Source organism: Raphanus sativus, chromosome 4, assembly GCF_000801105.2.
Source record: "Raphanus sativus cultivar WK10039 chromosome 4, ASM80110v3, whole genome shotgun sequence".
NCBI lineage: Eukaryota > Viridiplantae > Streptophyta > Magnoliopsida > Brassicales > Brassicaceae > Raphanus > Raphanus sativus.
The window spans coordinates 8,807,863-8,831,341 of NC_079514.1; the positions used below are offsets into that span (position 1 = coordinate 8,807,863).

General features: G+C 40.5%; 4 protein-coding genes across 5 annotated transcripts; 3 read left to right on the forward strand and 1 right to left on the reverse strand.

Moving 5' to 3' along the window:
- Positions 1–133: 133 nt before the first annotated feature.
- Positions 134–4,543, reverse strand: LOC108853046 (ABC transporter A family member 11). The gene is made up of 15 exons (XM_018626510.2): positions 4,121–4,543; positions 3,793–4,024; positions 3,235–3,596; positions 3,050–3,145; positions 2,769–2,969; positions 2,532–2,691; positions 2,218–2,444; positions 1,903–2,020; positions 1,734–1,810; positions 1,549–1,638; positions 1,290–1,433; positions 906–1,196; positions 735–815; positions 469–645; positions 134–373 (listed from the first exon to the last, which is right to left on the reverse strand). The coding sequence occupies exons 1-15, from the start codon at positions 4,487–4,489 to the stop codon at positions 137–139; spliced, it is 2,862 nt and encodes a 953-aa protein (XP_018482012.1). The 5' UTR covers positions 4,490–4,543; the 3' UTR covers positions 134–136.
- Positions 4,544–4,768: 225 nt separating this feature from the next.
- Positions 4,769–6,764, forward strand: LOC130511592 (ABC transporter A family member 12-like). 2 transcript variants are annotated; one of them, XM_057008779.1, is made up of 6 exons: positions 4,769–4,868; positions 5,049–5,379; positions 5,465–5,544; positions 5,784–5,916; positions 6,026–6,145; positions 6,234–6,764. In XM_057008779.1, exons 1-6 carry the CDS (start codon positions 4,797–4,799, stop codon positions 6,503–6,505), a joined length of 1,008 nt encoding a protein of 335 aa, XP_056864759.1. In that variant the 5' UTR covers positions 4,769–4,796; the 3' UTR covers positions 6,506–6,764. The 2 variants fall into 2 exon arrangements, with proteins under 2 accessions (XP_056864759.1, XP_056864760.1); XM_057008780.1 differs by lacking the exons at positions 6,026–6,145; positions 6,234–6,764 and having other exon boundaries at positions 5,784–5,991.
- A 5,243-nt stretch (positions 6,765–12,007) lies between these two features.
- Positions 12,008–14,995, forward strand: LOC130511591 (ABC transporter A family member 12). The gene is made up of 10 exons (XM_057008778.1): positions 12,008–12,221; positions 12,300–12,592; positions 12,679–12,762; positions 12,849–13,183; positions 13,258–13,458; positions 13,547–13,656; positions 13,760–13,844; positions 13,951–14,079; positions 14,171–14,276; positions 14,377–14,995. Exons 2-10 carry the CDS (start codon positions 12,373–12,375, stop codon positions 14,763–14,765), a joined length of 1,659 nt encoding a protein of 552 aa, XP_056864758.1. The 5' UTR covers positions 12,008–12,221; positions 12,300–12,372; the 3' UTR covers positions 14,766–14,995.
- A 3,245-nt stretch (positions 14,996–18,240) lies between these two features.
- LOC130511097 (uncharacterized) lies at positions 18,241–21,681 on the forward strand. Its single transcript, XM_057007933.1, has one exon. The coding sequence runs from the start codon at positions 18,241–18,243 to the stop codon at positions 21,679–21,681; it is 3,441 nt and encodes a 1,146-aa protein (XP_056863913.1).
- The last annotated feature ends 1,798 nt before the right edge of the window (positions 21,682–23,479 follow it).

The following is a 23,479-nucleotide window of genomic DNA, read 5'->3' on the forward strand; positions in this document are numbered from 1 at the left end:
TTTTATTTTGTTACATTATTCAAATAACCAAATAACGAACATGTGCGTACATAAAACATTAACACAAAACTCAGTGTAAACTGTTGTTCCGATCTTTGGTCACATTCCAGTAAAAGTGAACATTAACTTGTTAGATTCATAAATCGATAACAATACCCCGAACCGCTTGTCGTAGCCCTTTATGTCCTAATGCATTTGGTGATGGTGGATGTGTTAGCTGAACATTATGTGGAACCCGCATCTCCGATGAATGCCCTGTGATGCACATCGATCCTGACCCGTCTTGTTGCCAGTAGACTTCAACCATTACTCCACTTGGATTCTCTGCGTTTTCTGTGTCAGGGATCCCAACAAATCTGGCTCCCACGGGTATCTGTACATTGACCATATAACTTATTAGAATTCCTCAACCATGTTTCATTTTGAACTAATAAAATGTATATAATATACATGTAGAGTTGGATATACCTCTAGTGAGATGCCAGATTCTAACTCGAGAGTAACCATGGTTCCTTCAACGGTTGCACTTTCCAGTTCAGCTCGTCTAGCTATGTTCAGAAACACTTCTTCAAGAGTTGCAAGCCCGAGCTGTATGTCTGAGATTCCAAACTCAGATTCTCTGTTTTCTAGCTCCTCGAAAAACCCCTATTTGTGGAGAAAAGGATGATGAATATCATAGGTAGATGAAGACGATGATATCATATATTAGAGCTTTTTTTCTGATACATCCTTACCGTAAGAAGTTTCTCTTTGTCGTGGGGGATAACAAAAGTCATGAAAGCCTTGTTTTCATCTGCTGGCTCAACTTTCAAATGCTGCATATAATCATTCTTCTTTAGGTCAAAAATAAATCTTATTTAGGTCAAATCGGCCATATTAAAAAACGTTTGAGTGTGTATGCGTGCCTCGTTAAAGAATCTCTTCACTGGCTCATGCAAATCTCCAGAAGCATTGCTATTGTCCTTTTTGCTTTCAATGAAGCTAACGGTAGCAACAAAACCAGTTCCGAAGCGAGATTTTAACCTGATTGAGGTACCAATGCAGCGGAGCCTGCCCTTAGCCATGATCCCTATTCGGTCGCTTAAAATATCAGCTTCTTCCATGGAATGCGTGGTCAGTATGATGGCACGGCCTTTCTTTGAATCTTGTATAATGTCCCACACATGTCTCCTCGTGATAGGGTCCATGCCAGTTGTCTACAATCCGTATATAAGTACACCATCTTAAATCAATTTGTATGTATAGATAATTAATAAACACATTAAAAGAGGAGTTAGCATGTGACATGCCGGTTCATCTAGGAAGACCAGCTTGGGATCACCAATGAGTGCAACTGCAACACTGAGTCGGCGCTTCATCCCACCACTGTAGCTTCCTGCTCTAACTTTGGCCGCTCCTGTCAGTTTTACATCAGCCAGTAACTTCTCAGCGGTCTGTAAAAAAAAAACAAGTTAGTAAAAGACATGTAAAGAAGTGTGCATAAATTTTCAATTCAATCACTAGACATCCCAGCAACATTTATGAGATGATATTCAGGTGACATAGTACCGAGTTGATAGATGCAGGCGGCAACCCTTTGATGCTAGCAAAGAGGTGGAGGTGTTCTTCACTTGATAAAGCATCCCAAAGGATATCAAACTGTAAGAAAAAAGACATGAAACACATTTACGCTGAACAATTACACTATTGTCGAAGAAGCTCCGTTGTTATTAAGTAAACTGAAACTTATCTACCTGAGGACACACTCCTATCATTTTACGAATGTTCGACATACCAACAGAGCTTCTTACGGAATCTCCATATATAAGAGCTGTTTTAATTCAAATCAAATTGATCTTTGTTAATTATTAGAATGGTTAAAATAAGTTTTGGAAACTAGCTTCTTGTCATGCAGATCCTTACCATCCCCACCAGTAATTGGATTTATGCCAGTCAAACAGCTGATAGAAGTTGTCTTCCCTGCACCATTGGGTCCAAGAAGACAAAACAACTGGTCTTTGGCTATATTCATCCATAAACCCTAAACATATTCCATGATCTATTTTAGCCAAAAAAAAAACGAATGGAACTGTTGCTGTAAATTACATTTTCATGTAAGTTGCTGTAAATTACATTTTCATGTAAGAAACGATAAGGGACAATGATCATATTAGGCTTTGTGCAATAGTCATGACATATAATATAAAACCCACTAACTTTGTCAACAAGAACGATTACCTTTACAGCATGAAAAGGAGATGTTTTGGTGCATTTACAACAACCAAGTTTTGTAGTTCCTGGATATGTCTTAGCAAGACCATGAATCTGAACTGCAATGCTAGGATCGACTATTCCATCCATTGCTTGTTGCTTAACTAGTGTCTCCTCTTCAAGCACATCCTCGTCCTCTGGCGCTACATGCTCAACGGGTGGAACTGAACCAATACAGCTAAAAATGCTGCCTTCTGTAAAGTGTATATAGGAGCATGATTGGGGTTTATATTTTCCAACAAAGTAAACGACTGCTCAGGAGACCTATGAGGAGACAATACCTTCCACTTTATTGCCTCCTTTACCAGTCCAGTAACCAGGTGTTAAAAAATAGAAGATGGGTTTTCTTACACCGGACGCGTTGGGAATGATATTGTCAAAGTAGATGGCGAGAACAAACCAGAAAAGGAATGTCCCAACTTGCCACTGGTAGATAATATCCTACAAAAAGATTTTCAAGTAGTGGTTTGAGAAAAAAAAGAGTTAAGAAAGTATTTAATGAATGTCCGTCCACATACAATTGAAAGTACACAAGTTGACATGCCCCCTTCGCATACAGCTCTTTCACTCCAGCTAATTCCAGAACTTGCTGGAGTTGAAGTTGCATCAAGAAGAAGCTTAAGTCCCGCAGAAAAAGTGTTGGGTGGGAAGAGTGACCAAATCGCCCGGCGAGAAGCAGGATAAGCGTTGGAGTAGGGGAATCCAGTAGCTGATACAATCTGAGCATTTAGAAATGGTAACTAGTAAGAAGAAGTCGTACACGATTTGAGGAACTAGGTTAAAGCTAAGAGAATCAAACCTGTGTGATAAAGCCAATGAGAAACACAAGGAAACCAACTGTTGTAGCTGAAGATGATTTGCTAATGAAAGATGATAGCACGAACGCTAGGCCAATCTAGTAACACAAAGGATAGATAAGTTTTAAGTGATAACCCAGAAATAATCAATGGAAAATAATTAAGAATGATGAGGATCTTTAATTACCATATTAAACTGAAAAAGTAAGAAAAGTAGGAAGACAACAAAAAAACTGTTTTTCAAGAAAAAGGCGAATCGGAACATCATTCCAAAGAGGACTAAGAAGAGTGATGATACAAATGTGAGGAGTCCTTCCCATGTGAGCCATGATAACCAATAAGCTGTATCAAAAACTCCCATCATTGTCATGGCCTGACGAAGTTTTAGCTCTTTCTCCGTAACAAGAGAACCGAGCTGGAGAACAAAGCCAAACATGGAGAAGGCAAGAAAAAAGATTGGTCCCATTACTTTGAGTGCAGAGATAGCTTCAGCTATAATAGCTGGCCGTGCAAATTCTTTAAATCCAAAACCCCAGCCAAACTTTGGATCTGAAATAGTGAAAATACAAAAAAAAAAAGTCAAAAAGAAGACATGTACATTTATGGATTTCCAACTAAAAAGTAATTAAAAACTAATTGATGATAAGTGAATTTGTAGACATTTCAACTTATTAGTACTAGTTATGAGTTTTTCAATTTTCAATATGATACTTTGTCTCTAAGCTCAAAGGTTTCAAGATGGTACCTCCAATTAAAGACCTCGCAATCTCACGCTCTGCAGCTATTTGAAGAGGAACAAGGAACTTAAAAGTTGGATCTTCAACACGACCACGTTTTTTCTCCGATGAGGAATTTGTCTGAACTCCATAGCTGATTATTGTAGCATTCCTTTCCACAAAATGCAAAGCTCCTGGGACTTGCAAAGGATGTGACATAAACCATGCATCGACCTCCTCAGGTGCTTTGAATGATTGAACCTGAGAAAAACACACACACACACATACACAAGAGAAACATTTCAGCACCTTTATTAAGTTAAAACTAAAAATAACCAAACATAATAAGAACCTAACCTTGTTGGTCGGAATTGGTCTCCCCGGATTGTTAGCCATGATTGCAGAGACGATGTCAGTCACACGACGGCTATCGTTACCACTCCATAAGAAGTCGTAGCAAGGAAGCTTCACGAAGAACTTATCCTCACAAGGAAGAATAGGCGGCGAAAACAGAAGCGTGGGATCGGTTACGTTCTTGTAGGCACTTGAGGATGCTTCGCTCGCCTTCATAGCTTCCTCGATACAGAATATGACAAGGATGAAGAAGAATGATGAGAAAAGCTGAAGACACGTAGATCTCATGTTCCTCCATGATAGCAGCAGGTTCTTCTTAAACAACGCCGTGAACTGCTGATACAGAAGCGGTAAACCTTGTTGCAAAACCATTATCAAGATTTTTTTTGGTTAGTTTTCAAAAAACATAATATGAGAAACGTTTTCTCTTCTGTTAATTCTATACCTATTCTATATCTAAGAATACGTAAGGTAACATCTAAAAAAAAGGTTTACGGACATGCGATCTTTTCTTTCCAATTTTTAAGGTCCACGTTAAACTATGTTTATTTCACATATGACCTATTTTGGGCAGTTCTATTTGTTTATTTTTTTCCTTATAATTGATTATATATTGTGATCTTTCATCTTCAATTTTTAATGGTTTGACTATTCTCCCACGTTTTTTCTTTCTTCATTGATGGCTGATCCTAGTCCCGCAAGTTTTGGGACGCAGGCAAATGCGTTACTCAGGAAAAACTTAACGTACCAGGTCGGTTTTCTCTGATAATTATTAGGCGGTCCTGAAATTTTAAAGGTTATAAGTAATTAGTATTAGTTCTTCTTTTTTTCACAAATTTGGAAACGTATGTGCAGGACTACCCTGGTTATTATCCCCTAATTGTTATGTAAAACTATCTTTTTTATTAAACTCATGGAAATTGAACTGCAGAGGAAACATATATGGACGCTCATCCTAGTTCCACTCTTCCTCTGCTTAATTCTCCTAGCGATTCAGCATGTGATGGATGCGCTCATGAAGAGTGTCTCTGATATGGCTGGTGACTGTAAAAGTAACCCTAATTTATCTGGTGGTAAGTGTCCCATCCCAAACCCTCCAATGTTGCCTCCCATGTTGCAGATTCCACAACATGAACTCCGTTCTGTTAAAACCGATTTTCTTCCCTACAAAGACCTCCCTGACAAGTCATGTAGAGGAACAATGGGAGGATCTTGTCCGGTAACTATACTTATGACTGGTGACAAACAGCCCCTTGGTAAATGTATATACTTCTCTTCCTTGTTTGATAAGTAACTTTTATTTCTCCTTGTTGCATGCGAAACTTACCCAAGCGTGTTCTCTTTCAGCTTTATCCGCGAATATATTTTCTACCTCTTTCGCGGTTAATTCCTCCGACCTCTTGCCTACTTTAGCCAATAATGTCTTGGTATGTCTTTCTTTTTGAGGCTGCTATGGCCATCTCTGAGATTTATGGAGTCTGAAACAATTACTAAACCATTTTTCTTTTAATCATTTGGAGGCCTAATTATATATACATATTAACCATTAATATTTTGGAGGCCATAGGTGAATGTTTAATCTGGCTAATGCTCATGACCACCTCTGGATATATATGTCTGAATTTGAGTGCAAGAGTCTACATTCATTCCATCTCCTTTTTTTCAGGGCACAACAATCGCAGCAGATAAAAACAATTACGCAGATCCAGGGCTTGCCTCAGGTCTCCTTATCTACAGTATCCAACCTCTTTGCAATGCAAACTCTACATGGCCACTCTCTCTTGAAAAAATCCAGACAGGTATTTCTTTTACCTCTTGCTTGTGATGTAACTGATGTTCAAAGGGAAAGTTTGACTTGAGAGATGATAAACTAACCTGAATTGGTTCGTGTCCTAAATATCCCCCCAGAGGTGAAGTGTGTTCAAGGGTTGTGTCTCTGGAGAAATAACTCTGCAGATGTCAATAATGAGCTTTTCAAGGGTAGTTATAGGGGAAACCCTGCTGGAATTACAAATGAGATCGCTGCAGGTTTCGAATTTTTCTTCCATATATTACATTTTATGTACTATCTTCATCGCGTATACTTAGGATCCACCTCAACTTTTCTATGCATTAGCATACGATCTCATGAGTACGGATAAGAGGAACTTCAATGTGACCATCTGGTATAACTCAACCTACAAAGACGAGTTTTCAATTGGGCCTGTGAAGCTGATCCGAGTTCCCCGATCTATCAATCTGGTACAATATATTGTACTCTCAAGACATATGCATCCACTTACAATCGTGTTTCTCTCATTGTTTTTTTTTTTTTTTTTTTGCCAAGGATTTGAATTTCATATAAATATGAGAAGAGTTTGTAAGACTTTACAAAATAATATAAGCTAGATGGGATGCACTTCGGCAAAAAAAGATTAAAAACAAAGTGTAACCCATAATAGAAGATTTCTAGTCATTCCTTAGCCAAGTGAGCATAAGGTTTTTGAAGCTCTTCTTGCTGTGTTGTTTCCCCAAGATTGTATCTCTGATATTGCGATCAATGAGCTTGTAAATCGTTTGGGGAGTAGACGAGATCCCGTCATGCAGACGTTTGTTTCTTTCTCCCCAAATACTATAGATAGTGGCGTGAGCAACCATCCTTTTAAGTATCCTAGGAGCAGTGGAATCCCTGAGAGATAGCCACTCAACAAAAGATGTCCAAGTGATGAAGCAAGAGTGAGTATAACCCAGCCTTCTCAGAATTAGAACCCAAACCTGTTGACTGAGTTCACATCGTAGGAGTAGATGGTCTCTGTTTTCAGGCAATGTATTACAGAGACAGCAGTTTGTCGAGATCCCGAGACCCCAGCTTGCGAGTCTGACTCTAGTCGGCAATCTATCGTACTGTGCAATCCACATGAGGAAGGCATGACGAGGCATTGCCATCTTAAACCAAACGCTGTCTGACCAAGTGACTAGAGGAGCTCTGTTTCTAATCGCCTCCCAAGTGCGAGAGGCAGAGTAGTGTTCTAAATTATCTCCATCAACAACCCAGTAGTAGATGTCCTCTGTAGACGACGTTGACGGTAGTGGAATACTCGTGAGATGAATATGGAGGTTCTCTGCAGCAGGTGACCGTGCACCTCTTAATCTCCAACCATTATCATCGCAACTATCAGCAACTGAAGCAAATAGAGGAATCGAGAGTTCACGAGGCCCTGTGTCACCAAACAGAGTGATTAACCGGCCAAGCGGTGTCCATATATCCCACCAAAAGCTTATGCGTTCACCATTTCCCACCTCTGCCCGTAAGAAGTTTGCAGCTAAGGGTATCAGGTTCAAAAGAGATCTCCATGTCCCTGAGCCCGCTTTGTTAGCGTCTAAACTCCATAAACTCTCATCTCCAATCCTGTATTTTTTAATCCATGAAGCCCACAGAGATGGATTTGGAATATATAACATCCAGAGCAGCTTCAGACATAGAGTCTTGTTCCAGATTTCGAGATTTCTAAAGCCAAGCCCCCCCTCTTTTTTGGGTAAACAAACTGTACTCCATGCAATCTTCGCCACTCCACAATCAGTTACCTTACCAGTCCAAAGAAACCGGGAGCACAAACTCTGGATCTGTTGTAAGCAGCCTTTAGGGAGAACAAAAGCCGAGGTCCAGAAATTTATAGTGCCATTGATAACCGACTTAACCAACTCCGCTCGACCAGCATAAGATAATTTCCTAGAAGACCAAGCAGTAAAATGACCCGATATTTTCACCAAGAGGGGCCTGTATTCTGAGATTCGCAGCTTGCGGTGCATAAGGGGAAGCCCGAGGTAGCGGACAGGCATTGAACCAAGAGTGAAACCGAGACTTGTCAGGTCAGTAGTTTCAGCTTGGTTCAAGCCGCCCACATAGAGTTCCGTCTTTTCTTTGTTCATTCTCAGACCAGACCAAGTCGCAAATAGCTCCATAGTGTCAACAATATTATCCAGGGAGTTCTTCTCACCATCAAAAAATATCATTAGATCGTCGGCAAAAGCTAGATGGGTTACCTCCAGTTCTGCAGTCTTCGGGTGATAGCCAATATCCCCTGCTCTGAACTTTGAGTTTAGCATTTGAGAGAATACTTCCAGCGCAATAACAAAGAGATATGGAGATAGCGGGTCTCCCTGGCGTAATCCCTTTGCTCCCTTGAAATAGCCACACAGTTCCCCATTAACTGAAATAGAAAATCTGGTTGTCGTTATACACTGAGAGATCAACTGCCGGAAATGTCTAGGAAACTCGAGAGCTTCGAGAGTGTTTAGATGAAGTCCCAATTGATTGAATCAAATGCCTTTTGCAGATCCACCTTTAGTAGACATCGCTTTGAGATATCTTTCCATTTATAACCAGCCACAAGCTCCGTCGCTAATAGAACATTTTCAACCAGGAGACGACCAGGTATAAAAGCCGATTGGGCAGATGAAATGAGCTTCGGCAGGGCAGCCTTTAGTCTGTTAGCTAGCAGCTTGGAGGCAACCTTGTACACCGTGTTGCAACAGGATATTGGTCTAAATTCGGACATCCTGTTAGCATTAGCCTTCTTTGGAATAAGCGAGATGATCGTTGAATTCCATTGCTGGAGAAGAAGGCCAGTGGATAAAAATTCTTTGACTGCTGCGATCATGTCTTTACCCACAACACTCCAGTTAGCTTTGAAGAACTCTGCTGGGTAACCATCCGGTCCCGGAGCTTTTGACTTCGGGAGATTTAGGAAAGCTGCCTGGATTTCCAGTTCACTGAACTCCGCTGCTAGGAGGTTAACAGCTTCAGCAGAACAACGAACAGGCAAGAAAGAAGCAATAAGAGACGGAGAGGGAGCCGATGCTGATGAAGTACCACCCAAAAGAGTAGTGAAGTAGTCAACAGCATGGTTCTTTATATCTTCAATCCGGTCTATGACCGCTCCATCCCTATCCAGGAGAAACACAATCTGGTTCTGAGCCTGTCTGCTCTTAATTACCATGTGATAGTAAGCAGTACCAGAGTCTCCCTCTGCAGACCATTGGACACGAGATCTTTGCTTCAAGTACGAATCTTCAGCCTTAGCCAACACATGCCAGCAATGATGGGACTCCTTTACAGCTTTTGTAGAAGAAGGAGTGGGGTTTGCAAGAGCACTTTCTTGAGCAATACACATTTCTGAGAAAGCCGTTTCGACTCGTTGCTCCAACTGAGAGAAGTGTTCTCTGTTAAAAGATTTAATAATACCTTTGAGCTCCTTTAACTTTTTAGAGACCCTCAACTGATTGGTACCGTGAAAGTCCAGAGAATTCCAGCAGCCGCGAAGAAGCTCCACAAAATCCTCATGCTGATTCAGGTGAGCGAAGAATTTAAATGGCCTTTTTTGCTTTGGCCTAGACTGATCCAAGAAGACACAACACGGGCTGTGATCCGAGATACCCGGAACGCCAAAGACTCCAATAGATTCCGGGAATTTCTGAAGCCAAGCTGCATTTGACAGAATTCTGTCTAACTTCTTTGAGATATGTCCATTTGACCAAGTAAAAGAATTCCCACAGTAAGGAAGATCCATTATAGCAGAATTGTCAATGCAGTCTTTGAAATCCCTGAGTCCCCGTGAGAAAGTGAACTGATCCATTTTAGAGTGCTCTGATGGATGTAGAATCTCGTTAAAGTCGCCAAGTATGGTCCAAGGGAAGTCCATCGCGAACTGAGATACTGAGTGTGCTTCCAACTCGCTCCAAAGAAGACGTCGTTCCGTTCTGCAGTTGGAGCCGTAAACAAAAGATACTAGGAGCTCCTGATGGATATGAGGAAGCTTCACAACACAAGAAGTCATCTGATGAGAACACGAGATAATCCTTACTTTCACCGAAGGGTGCCAGACCACCCATATTCTTCCAAGCTCAGCATGGTCATAGTTTCCATGAAAAGACCAGCCTGGTAGGATAGAATTTAAAATATTATCCGCCTTAGAACTCTGTACATGTGTCTCCACGAGCCCACCAAAAATAGGTTTATTCTTCCGCATCCATTTCTTAAAACCTCTCCGCTTTACAGAATCGTTAATACCTCTTATATTCCAACAAAAAAGATCCATATAAGAAGGGAAAATTTAGAGGATTAAAGGGCCTCCACCCCTAGACTTTCCTTTCAACTGCTTCTTCATCCTTCGAGAAATGACCTCAATATATTTGTCATTACCATCACCCGGATCATCCTCATTTCCTGAAAGATTGCTACCATCAGACAAGTGGCCAGAGGAGTGGCCAGATGAAAGAGAGCCATTTGATTGAGGAGACACTGCGTAAGGAGACAGATCCACGAAAAGACCCCCTTCCCTCAAGCTATCAAACTCCACAATAGTAGTGCGTGGAGGAGATTTGATACGCTGAGAGTGATTGTTGTTGGGAGACAGAGAGCGATGTCTATTTCCCACCTCCTTGGCTCGTGGTGGAGGAGAAGATCTTTGTGGTGGTGGAGGAGTACGGGCTACCGGATCAGCAGTGCTCTTTCCAGCAGTAGCATTCGAAGAGCCCGAGTTTCCTTTATCCACCGGCCTGTAGACAGCTTTGGTCTGCGGAACGATTGGAAGTAAGCTCTTTATAGGTGCTTTACCTTTCGCCTTCTCTCTATTGTATCTTGAGCATTCAATCGTTAAATGTTTCACGGAGTTGCAGAGAGTGCAGGTCTTTGGTGCTGCCTTGCATCGGGTTATGGAATGACCAACCTTTTTGCAAAAGGAGCACAACGCCGGGAGGAAGGGGCTAGAGACAGAGATACGACGAGTGTCACCACTTTCGAATCGAGCATTGACAAATTCAGGAAGTGGTTTCCTAGGATCTATAACTGTGTAGACCTTCGCCACCTCAATGTTTGTGAGCTGCTCTGTTGACGGATGAAGACATACTGGGTGCCCAACCATTCCTGCTATCTCTTTCAAGGCGTCTCCATTGAAGAACTGCAGCGGAACTCCCCTAAACTCAAGCCAGACAGGGACCATAGAAAGCTCAGGTTTCACTTGCTGGATGCCAGGGGACCACTTAGCCACGAACATCGAGAGGCCATCAATTTGCCAGAGACTTTGGCTTAAGATGCGTCGACGGGCGTGAGGGCAGGGAACACGGAAGAGAAAGGCCTGGTTATCCATTTTGGAGACCGTTATGTCTCTACGATGTTTACTCCAGATACCATTTACAATCGCATGAACCGCACCACGGGCAGGAGCTTCGTCATAGAACTGGCCTATAATGAAGCATTCCCAAGCCTTCTTGTTCTTCTCTACTATGACGTTGGGAATGGTGACACACGATTCTCCTGAGTCTAAAAGAAAAGGTTTCTCCTTTGGGAATAGCTTTATCGAAGCTTCCTTCACAAATCCTTTCCAGAGCTCAGCTGGGCTTGAAGAAGTAGCTGAGGCCTTAGGTGTAGTGGGAGGGGGGACACGACTGTCCTGACAATCCCGAGTGAGATTAGTTTCAGTCACCATTCCCACCGCAGTAGTGGAATCAGGAACTGGAAGACTAGGTACAGTTACTTCTGTAGCTAGGGTTTCGAGATTGGGAATAGCAATCTCCATGGCCAGATCTGCTACAGGGGCAGTCGGGGCATCAGTATTGTTAGCCAGATTCACCACAGCAGCGGCATCACGGGCATCGATTGCTGGGGAAGGTTCACTTGCAGCCTTTCCAGCAGTAGAGTCGGAATCAGATCTATGTGTAGGGACATAGGGGGATTTCGAAACAGAGGGGCGAGGTCGGGAACCAGAGGAGCCATTGGAGCCCTTTCCTTTAGCCGATTTCTTTCTTGCCATTCCAGGAGGGGGCGCCCGGCGCCGGAGCCGGCGACGGAGGAGGTGAAACGAAGAGGTCTTCAGATTTGAGAGAATTTTCGCCAAGCGCGTGAGGCGCGTGTTCAAGCTCAAATTTTCCGATCACTTTCTCTCATTGTTAACATATGCCTCTGCAGATATCAAATGCTTATCTAAAGTTTCTGAAAGGCCCCGGGATAAGGATATTATTTGAGTTTGTCAAAGAAGTTCCTAAACACGCAACTATATTGAACACTGACATAGCGTCCTTGCTTGGTCCACTTTTCTTCACTTGGGTTGTTCTTCTTTTGTTCCCTGTAAGTTCTCTCCTACCAGAGACTTGAATGTTTTTAATTATTCCTTTGTATGTAAATGACTAGCTATAAATCTTGCAGGTGATCTTGACATCATTGGTGTATGAGAAACAAGAACGTCTAAGAATTATAATGAAAATGCATGGCTTAAGCGATGGTCCGTACGTATTGGTTGATTTCATATGCCTATTTTCTAACTATATCCGTGTTGTATGTCGCTTCTTTGGTGATCTTCGGATCAGTAATAGGACTCAAGTACTTTCGGCTCAATACCTATAGCATCCAGTTCGTTTTCTATTTTATCTACTTGAATCTACAAATCGCTCTTTCCTTTCTTGTTTCTTCAATATTCTCAAAGGTTAAGACTGTTACAGGTAATAATAACATATTATTTTTCTCATCAAGAACATGCCAATGTTCAAAATTGAATGGTCTCTTTGTTTTTATGGATTAATTGTAGTCGTTGCTTACATAATTGTGTACGGTAGTGGGCTCTTGGGAAGCTTTCTCTTCCAAAAGATGCTTGAAACTCAGTCATTTCCGGGTAACCTTAACAAAAAAAAAATTAATATGCTCGTTTTTATCACTTACTTCTTATTTTTTGGTATATAATATCTATATGCCTTACAGAGGAATGGATTGTTGCCTTGGAATTGTATCCTGGGTTTTCTCTATACCGGGGGTTGTATGAGTTCTCACAATATGCCTCCAGGGGAAGTGGGATGAAGTGGCAAGATATCAGTGATAGTGGAATGGGTGAAGTTTTATGCATCATGTCGATAGAGTGGTTTCTGGCTCTCATCATAGCCTTCTATATTGATCAAGTTTTCTCATCTGGGAAGCACCCTTTCTTTTTCTTGAACCCTTCCAAGAAGTCTTCTTCTATACCAAGTAAGCCTACCGTGCAGAGGATGGATTCTAAAAAAGTCTCCATAGACATGGGGAAAATAGATGTCAGTCAGGAGGTATGTTTAACAAGTCATATTTTTGGGCTTTCCATGTGTTCTCTGATGTTAACATTAAATGAGATAATAAACAGAGGGAAAAGGTGCAACAATTGAGAAATGAAGGTAGCGCAGGGCACGCCATCTTGTGTGACAACTTGAAAAAAGTGTATCCAGGTAGAGATGGTAACCCTCCAAAAATGGCAGTAAGAGGGTTATATCTCGACGTTCCTTCAGGAGAATGCTTCGGCATGCTTGGACCTAATGGCGCTGGAAAAACATCCTTCATCAGTATGGTCAGTTTCGACAAAACAGTTTCACAAATAAACGTTATAGTGCGTCAAATTTTGTAATCTTTTACTGTATTTTTTGTTGTTTCCATAGATGACAGGGCTACTCAAACCTTCATCTGGAACAGCATTGGTTCAGGGTTTGGACATATGCAAGGATATGAACAAAGTATACACTAGCATGGGCGTTTGCCCACAACACGAGTAAACACACACTTACAATTCTTCTGCATGTTCCTTCTTTACCAAGCAAATAAGAAACAGTTTAGAGAACAATTTCGGTTTTGTGGCATTCTCTTGGTTGTAGCTTGCTTTGGGAGACACTAACAGGGAGAGAACATCTTCTCTTCTACGGGCGACTCAAGAACTTTAAGGGCTCTGCTCTAACGCATGTATATATATATCTGCCACACCTTGCTGTCTTAGTTTAGTTTCGTGTTATATATAATTCCAGAAGAAGACAATATTGTTAATTCATTGATACATAATCATTTCAAGGCCGTGGAAGAATCTCTAAAGAGTGTAAGCCTTTTCGACGGAGGAGTTGGCGACAAACCTGCTGGAAATTACAGTGGAGGTATGAAAAGGCGGCTTAGTGTCGCTATATCACTTATTGGGAACCCCAAGGTACATGCATTCTTGTTGCTTGTGTCGTGTTTTCAAGCAATTTGGTTATTAACAAGCCTAAGGTGTGATTAATCATTCTCTTAATTATTAGGTAGTTTATTTGGATGAGCCAAGCACAGGACTTGATCCAGCCTCGAGGAAGAACTTATGGGATGTGATTCAGCGTGCAAAACAAAACACAGCAATTATCCTCACAAGTATATACATACATATATTATTTTCTTAGATTATATATGGGATGTGCTTAAGTGTTCTTCTTAAATAGACTTAATCTTAACGTTAAGACTACGTTTTCAGCTCACTCGATGGAAGAAGCAGAGTTTCTATGCGATCGATTGGGAATATTCGTAGACGGGGCCTTGCAATGCATAGGAAACTCCAAGGAACTAAAGAGCAGATACGGTGGATCGTATGTGTTCACGATGACAACATCTTCAGAACATGAGGAAGATGTTGAGAGATTGGTATCAACTGTGTCTCCCAACGCCAAGAAAGTATATCATCTCGCTGGTACACAGAAGTTCGAGCTCCCAAAGAACGAAGTTAGGATTGCTGAGGTGTTTAGGGCTGTAGAAAAGGCTAAATCCAACTTCACAGTCTTTGCTTGGGGACTTGCCGACACAACTCTCGAAGATGTCTTCATCAAAGTCGCTAAATCTGCTCAAGCCTTCATTTCCTTGTCTTGATGAAGCCTGATTTTTCAAGTTAGGGTTTCTATTTTTTTGAGTCAAAGATGTGTCTTCGGGCGCACGCAACCAACTTCCTAATACTTCTCATGCAATTTGTATATACTATTAGCTGTACACGTTTTTTACATAGAAGCTTCAGCCTATGTTGAGATGTCCCATAATTATTCGTTGTTACATACTCTCTATGTATTACAAATTAATATGAACATGAAATATTTGCTTATGCCAATTTACATTGTCGGGCTGAGTATATGCAAATTAGTTGATGTCTTTTCTGACATTCAAGCTGTGTCATCACATCAATCTTGGTGTTATATATGTGAATCCAACTAATCAATCTTGGCATATATTACCGTTATGTTTGGTTTTAGTACTTATTAGCTGATCAATTTGTTCCGAAAACAAAACAAACGGGTCTTACACCTTAACTAATTTGGTTAAGTCGAACGACTTAAAAATGTATATATATAGCTAGGGATTAAAAAACAAATAAAGAGCTGCAAGAAACTGAAACCAAATTAGGGTAAAAAATGAATGGCATCGAGTGTTCTTTAACTTTCAGTAATCGTGTGCATATACCATCAGAAAAGAACACAAGTTATTCATCTTTATTAAGAAATGGGATACAATTGTGTATGTTTTTTACACATACATATACCACATATTAGCAGTCGTGCTGTAATCAAAGAATATGTTTTTTTTTTGCTAAAATAAAAAAAATATGTTTCATAAAAGGAACCAATAAATCTTCTTCTTATAAGCTACACATAACATAATCATCCTGAAAAAATGTGCTTCAGTTCTATAGAGCTTAAGGAACCTACTCATCTCCATCATAGAACAACAATAATATTTTATGCGTATTGACTTAAATAGTAGGAAATATTTCAAAGAGAAAAAAGGGCACATATTAATAAGATAGCTTCTCATTATATTATATCATCCAAAATAAGAATAATAAGATAAAACCTATTACAAGGCATTTTTATTGGTTTACTCACTCATACGTATCATCATAGCAGTTGATTAATTATAGAAGAAATAGACGTTTCTATGGGAAGAAACAGTCGTTTCTATGGGAAGAAACATATTCCTTTGATCATCAGGTGAACAAGAGGCTGTCCGGGGAACACTATTGGCCAGCAATCTTCGCTTAAACCTTCCAAAACGTCACAGCAATTGTGCTTAAGGTGGCTAAAATCCCAACGTAGTATGGCAGTTATGGCATCAGTGCATCCCTCCACATTTTGGATTGTCTTCAGACATTCTGCAGGACTATAGAAATAAGATTTTCCTGCACTCAAAGGCGAAACACTTAGTATAACGAACAATATCATAGCTAAAACCGTAACATTTCTGTTCAAAGCCAGCATCGTTTCTTATGTTTTGACAAGATATAAAACAAAAACAAATGAAAGTTCTTTAGAGATTATGTTTGCAGAAGATATAAAACGATGATTTATATAGGAGAAGAATTTAGTGATCTCAAGACATTTTGGTTGGTAAAATTACCCAACTTTGTTGCACCCATTCGTAACTGTTTTTATTAGAAACTACTCACGTGAAGAATAAAAAGCTAAGAAAACAAAACAGAAGAAGGCGCGTGAATCTGACTCTCTCTAAAAAGTGCGACAAAAAGGCGATTCGTCCCCTCCCTTTGTCACCGGCGGCGTAGCCTCACGCACACCGCCGAGAACTCTCCCCCCCCCTCTTCTTCGTCTCTCTGCTCACCCATGGCTCCTCCTGACCCTTCGGTTCCTCCGGACCTGCTTTTCCTCTTCCCGTCAGACTCTGTTTACTCTGGTTCTGCCCTAGCACCGTCGTTACCCTCCGCTCTGTTGGCTACGCCTCCGAGTTCTCCGGCAGGACCTTCTCAAATTCGATTTCAAGACTCTTCAGCGGTTGTTCCCCATCCGCCGAAGGCTCTCACTCCCCTCCCATCGGCTCATCCCTTTGCTCAGGAACCGTCTTCAAAATGGACCGGTCTTTTTAAGACTACGGGCCTAAATCTCTCCAAGATAGCGGGACCAACTTACTCTGAAGATGGCATTCCAACGATTAGGGCCCCGGATTCTGTTAGATTGAGCGCTTCAAAGATTTGGAAGGACCATTTGGTAGCTTTCTTTCATGGAACTCCTCCCTCTACGGCTAAAATTATCAATGATCTGAACCCTATCTGGGGTAAGAAGGGGAAGATCTCGGTCAAATATCATTCGACACGATCTCGTATGATTTTTATTCCTTGCGAACAGACAAGGAAATGGGCTCTGGATGTTGGCTTTTGGCATTCTGGGAATTGCTCCTTCACGGTGCTCCCATGGTCTCCTTCTATGAACTCATCTCCCATGAAGTTAGAACATGCTCCGGTGTGGGTCTTGTTTAAGAACGTGCCGCAAGAACTATGGTCATTGGAAGGTTTCAACTCCATAGCTTCGGGGGTTGGAATTCCAGTCTACTCGGAATTCCCTCAACTAACTCCTTACACTAATGGAATCATCAAGCTTAAAGTCGTCATTGAATTGGAAAAGAACAGGCCTTCATCAGTAAGAATAACTGATAAGGAGGGGTTCTCCGTTTTGGTTTCCTGCTCATTTCCAAAGCTGCCTCCTTTTTGCAATCGCTGCCTGGAGTTTGGTCATCTGCAACTCCGATGTCCTAGCGCTGTGGTGACATTACCTATTCCTGTACACGTGGAATCTCCGGCAAAGCAAGGGGAGTCTTCGGTTGCTAGTAAGGCTTCAAGTGGATCTCTACCTAAGAAGAGTCTAGTTCGAGCTTCAAGTCTACCCTCTACTCTTTCTCGGTCTCCTTCTAAAGCCTCAACAGGAGATTGGATTACGGTTGTTTACAAGTCCAAGGTTAACAAAGCTCCTCCTGATGCTGTCCCATCTCCTCCCCAGGAGCCTCTAAATTCACGGCAGCTGGCAGAGGAAGATGATTTGGTCAGGATAGCTCAGGATATTCTTCGGAAGCGTCTGGCGGATCGAAATGAAGCCTCGAGCTCATCCCTTCTAGGACCAGAAAAGAGGAATGCAAGAAGAAGGCAGAGACGTCGACTTCGTGCTCTCACCGAGGACCCCTCATTTGATGCGAACTCCTTTTCTTCTCTTGCCTTCGACAAGGAACTTCGGTCTTCTTCTGCGGATCAGGCACCGTTGGGTCCTGATTCAACCCCTGTTAACTAGTGCGGTAGCACTCCCCCTTTTTGTGTATATAAATGAAGTGCTTCTTTTGGAACGTCAGGGGCCTCTGCGAGAGGGCAAAACAAATAGCAGTAAGAAGATGGATAAATTCTAACCGTCCTATGATAGGAGGTCTTTTGGAAACTAGAGTGAAGCAACCGGTTATTGCAGCAACAATTGGTAGTCTTTTACCAGGATGGAAATTTGATACTAACCATTCCAATGAAGCAGAGAATGGAAGAGTGGTGGTGGTTTGGAACCCTATTCTATCAGTGGTAACTTACACAAAGATGGATCAATTGGTGGTGTGTGGAGTCTTTAATCCGGTGACTCATCAATCATTCACAGTAGCTTTTGTTTACGCCAGGAATTGTATAGTGGAAAGAAGACGTCTGTGGAATATTGTTCGGACTCTGGCTGCTTCTTCTCCGCTCAATCAGTCACCATGGCTGGTGGTTGGCGACTTTAATCAGGTTCTCTCGATGGAAGAAGTCTATTCCTTTGTGCCAGCTCCTGTATCTCTGCGTGGAATATCAGATTTTTCAGAGTGCCTCTCGGCAGCTGGATTATTTGATCTTGCCGGTAGAGGATGTCACTTTACTTGGTCCAATAAATCACCGATCAGCCCAAAATCCAGGAAGTTGGATCGAGCCTTAGTCAATGAAGAATGGAGGCAGCGCTTCACGGAGTCAAATGCTTATTTTGATGTTCCAGGATGCTCGGATCATTCCCCTTGTTTGGTGACTATATCAGAAGCAGAAGATCGAAGGCGCTCAAGATTCAACTTCTTTACCTTCTTCACAACCCATCCGGAGTATCATCAGAGACTACAAACGGCATGGGAAACTGTTTTGATTCCCTCAGATCCTATGATTTCTCTTTGTCAAAAGCTTAAAGCGGCAAAATTCTGCTGTAAGTCCATCAATCAAGAGTTCTTTAGTGACATTGAAAGGAGGACGAAGGAAGCTTTTGAAGACTTGGAATCTATTCAAAGACAGATGATGAATTTACCTACTCCTGAGCTGTTCGAAAGTGAGAGGAGAGCCAGGGATCTCTGGCTAATTCTTGCTGCAGCAGAGGAATGCTTCTTCAGGCAGAAGTCTCGCATTCGATGGTTAGAAGAAGGAGATGCTAACACGGCTTTCTTCTACAAATCGGTTCTGGCTAATCTCTCCAGGAATATCATCTTCTACTTACTAGATGGGACTGGTAACAGGGTCTCGGACATCATGGCAATAAAAGCCATGATTTTGGATTTCTATACGTTACTTCTGGGAACTTCTAATAGTCTTGTCGCTCCACTCACAATAAGTCAGATTAGAGACATCCACCCCTACAGATGCCCTCTCGACTTAGAGACTCAACTGATTGAAATTCCAAGTGAGGAAATCATCAGAGACACTGTCTTCAGACTGCCGAGAAATAAGGCACCGGGGCCAGACGGATTCACTGCTGAGTTTTACACATCTTCCTGGGAGTTGGTTGGATCTGATGTTATTACGGCAGTGAAGGATTTCTTTCTGTCCTTCAATCTCCCGAGACAGGTTAATGCAACGGTGGTAGCTCTTATTCCCAAGGTCCCCGGAGCGGCTTCCCTAACAGATTTTCGACCTATCTCCTTATGCAACACCATCTACAAGGTAATTTCCAGAATTCTGGCTCGCAAGCTTCAGCTAATAACACCTGCAGCGGTTCAAGGGAATCAGGTGGGGTTTGTTAAAGGAAGGCTACTCTGCGAGAATGTTTTGTTGGCATCGGAACTGGTTGCGAATTTCAACAGGGAGGGGAGTGTAACAAGAGGCTGTTTGCAGATCGATATATCAAAGGCATATGACAATGTGGATTGGAGGCATATACTGAACACTCTTCATGCCTTTGAGCTTCCTCATCGTTTGATTGCTTGGATTGAGAAGTGCATCTCTTCGCCTCACTACTCTATAGCAATCAATGGAGAACTATGTGGGTTTTTTCCGGGAAAAAAAGGTCTGCGTCAAGGAGATTCTATTTCTTCCTCTCTTTTCATTATTGCTATGGACATTCTGTCCAAAAAGCTTGATGAGGCTGTGAGGGATGGTAGATTCAATCCGCATCCTTTATGCTCTGATCCTCTAATCACACATCTAAGCTTTGCGGACGACATGCTCGTTTTCTTTGATGGCACAGAATCTTCCTTACGAGGCATTCTGGAGGTACTAAAGGAGTTTGAATTGATATCTGGTCTTGCATTAAATCTGGGGAAATCTAGACTCTTCCTCGATGGGAATCAACTTCAGCCTACGGAAGCGCTTGCGTCTGCTTATGGGTTGACACAAGGATCTCTACCAGTTCGCTATTTGGGGGTCCCGTTGTCGCCTAGTAAGTTAAAGAAGCATGATTATCAGCCTCTTATAGACAAAGTGCTTGCGAGAATTAAATCTTGGACTGTTAAGAGATTGTCGTTTGCGGGAAGGCTTCAATTGCTGCAGACAGTGGTGTATGGAATCACTAACTTTTGGTCCTCCGTATTTCCTCTGCCAAAAGGTTGTTTGGATCGGTTAGAACAGATTTGTAATGCCTTCTTGTGGTCAGGAGACTCGGCATCGGCTAGAGGAGCTAAGATTGCTTGGAGAACAGTGTGTACCCCGAAAAAGTCAGGAGGGTTGGGCCTGAGGCGTTTGTTAGGAATTAATCAAGTCTTTGGGTTGAAGTTAATCTGGTTGCTATTCTCAGCAGAAGGATCTCTCTGGGTCGCCTGGGTCAAAAGACATTTGATCGGTGATAAGCTGTTTTGGGTGGATGATCTCGGAACTAATGGCAGTTGGGTTTGGAAGGAGCTCTTGAAGCTGAGACATATAGCGAGACCTTTCATAAAGTGCTCAATAGTCACAGGGAAAACGGCTCTCTTTTGGCATGACGATTGGAATGGGTTTGGTTCTCTTTTGGAGGTGGTTGGAGACAATGGACCCTTGGTTTCTGGTATACCTATAGACGCACGGGTGGCTGACGAGTCTGTGGGTAATCTGTGGAACCTATCAAGAAGCAGGCATCCTACGCTTATGCTCTTGAAAGCGTGCATTCCTCCAACTCCCCCTGATTTCATGGAAGAAGGAGATGATACCTTCTTTTGGAAGACATCACCTTTGGATAACTCTGGAAGATTTTCTACTTCAAAGACTTGGAAAGTACTAAACCCTGCACCGCCCCCTGTGGACTGGTACAAATCAGTTTGGTTTCCAGAGAAGGTTCCAAAGCATGCTTTTAATATGTGGGTGGTTTATCATGATCGTTTGCCCACAAATGATAGGCTTCTTGCGTGGGGCTTATCGGTTTCATCGGTTTGCTTATTATGTGCTGTGCATGATGAGACGAGTTCGCACCTCTTCTTCTCTTGTGCTTACTCGACTCAGTTATGGCAGGGGATTCTATCTCAATCAGGTTTAACTCCACCACCACCACCTGATTTTCTTTCGGTAAGGCAGTGGATCCACAATGTAACACAAGATCAAAAACTCAGGACGATCTTAGACCTTATTTTCCAGGCAGTTACCTACTTTATTTGGAGGGAGAGGAACGGTAGACTGCATCAGAGCCCATCGAAGACACCAGACCTTATTGTAAACGAGATTTTATTACTTATGAGGGCTAAAGTAGCGGCTTTGGACAGGAAAAACACACCTCAATCAGCAACACTAATCACTCAAACTTCTATCAGCTTCCTTGGAACCTGGTTTCGCTTCATTCAACCGGGATAACACTATGAAGATTTCAGCGATTTAACCATGCTTCACTCTGGTTTCTTTATTTTGGCTATCAGCTCTTATATCATTTTTATTTTCGTCTATTCGACAGAACGTTTTGTAAATGGTCTCCGGTTTGGAGAAGATTTAAAATGAAAAAAAAAAAAAAAAAATAAAAAAAAAAAAAAAAAAAAAAAAAAAAAAAAGAAAGTTCATTTTGTGGGTTTTTGACCGAATAATCATTTATGAGTTTGTATGACAAAATTCCTTTTCAGAATATATTTTATTAATTATAGATCAAAACTGTTAGATTTTTATGAACAGAAAATGAAAACAGTAATATTAAATAACTTCCGTCTGAAATTTCATGTTTATCTTTTTGCAAAGGAAAAAAAATTCATGTTTGTTATGTTCCATATGTGTTTGACTTCTAAATTTTCTAAGAGACATATATTAAAACAGAAAGCTTGGTTTGAAAAGATATATATATATATATATATATGTCCATGTATTTTTTTGATAGTTAATATATAACTAGAGTTAGATCCGCGAACGGACAATTTTCTTTTAGATTTTCTATGTTTTTGGTAAATGCATTTTTAGTATAATTTTTAGTTTATAATACATTTATTCATTTTAGTCATGAATTTCATTCGTTTATATCTTTTATTGTATTGGATATTTACAAAGAATTTGTATTTAATATATTTTTATTTACATGTGAATGACCGTTTTAGTTATTAGTAATTTATAATGAATAATATCTTAGAAATATATATATATATATATATATGTATATATATATCATGAAAATTAAATAAAAGAGCTAATATAATTGTCTTTCTTAATAAAGATTGATTTGATCACTAATGGGCTAAAAGGGATATTTCACCCAACAATTTCTTGTTGACTTAGTTAATTAAAAATTAATTAGTTTATTTTTATTTTAGAAAACACAAAGTTCAGAATACAATTTAAAATTCGGTCTTTGTCTCTTCAATTTTGAGTTAATTTTCGTATTCTTTTAAATCTTCTATTTTTTATGAACTTTAAAAATTACAATTAAATTCCTAAATTTTAAGATTATTTTTAAATATAGAAGTTGAATATTTTTAAATTAAAATTTTATAAAATTTAAAATTATTTATATTAATTTATCAAATAAATAATATATTCATTTCTGAAATTTCTTATTTACTAAGTGATAATATTTATTACGTTAGTTTACCGCATGATATTGATAAAAAACATTATAATATGGTTTTAATATTTGAAAATGGAATAAAACAAAAATTCATATTAAAATTGTTTACCTTTGCAATTTTGAATGTGGCTTTATAGAGAATATATAATTCTAATATGAAAAATACACTTTTATTTTTTTATACTCTAATCTAGCGTTTCTCTTGATTAGTGAAATGATAAGGGCACTAGCACGAGATCACTGAAACCGTTCTTCTGAAAGCATTAACATTAATTAGATTCAATTCTTCTTCTTTATTCTTAAGAGAAACCCCTCTTCCCCTCCCCCCCCAAAACTATTTTTGATCCTAGAAAAAAAAATTCTGGCTTCGCCACTGGTTGGAGATACCCTTACCCAAATAAATCTTTCTTTTAGAACCATAGATAATATTTTACAAATTTACCGTTTTCCCAGGAACTATATTTGTCCTCAACTTTACTAAAATTGCCAAAAAAAAAGAAGCATTTATTTTCAAAGCCACCATTTTCTTTTCTTCTTATGTTTGCACAAGATATAGAACTAAAACAAGTAAAAGTTCACAAGATATAAAATGATTACATATATAGGAGT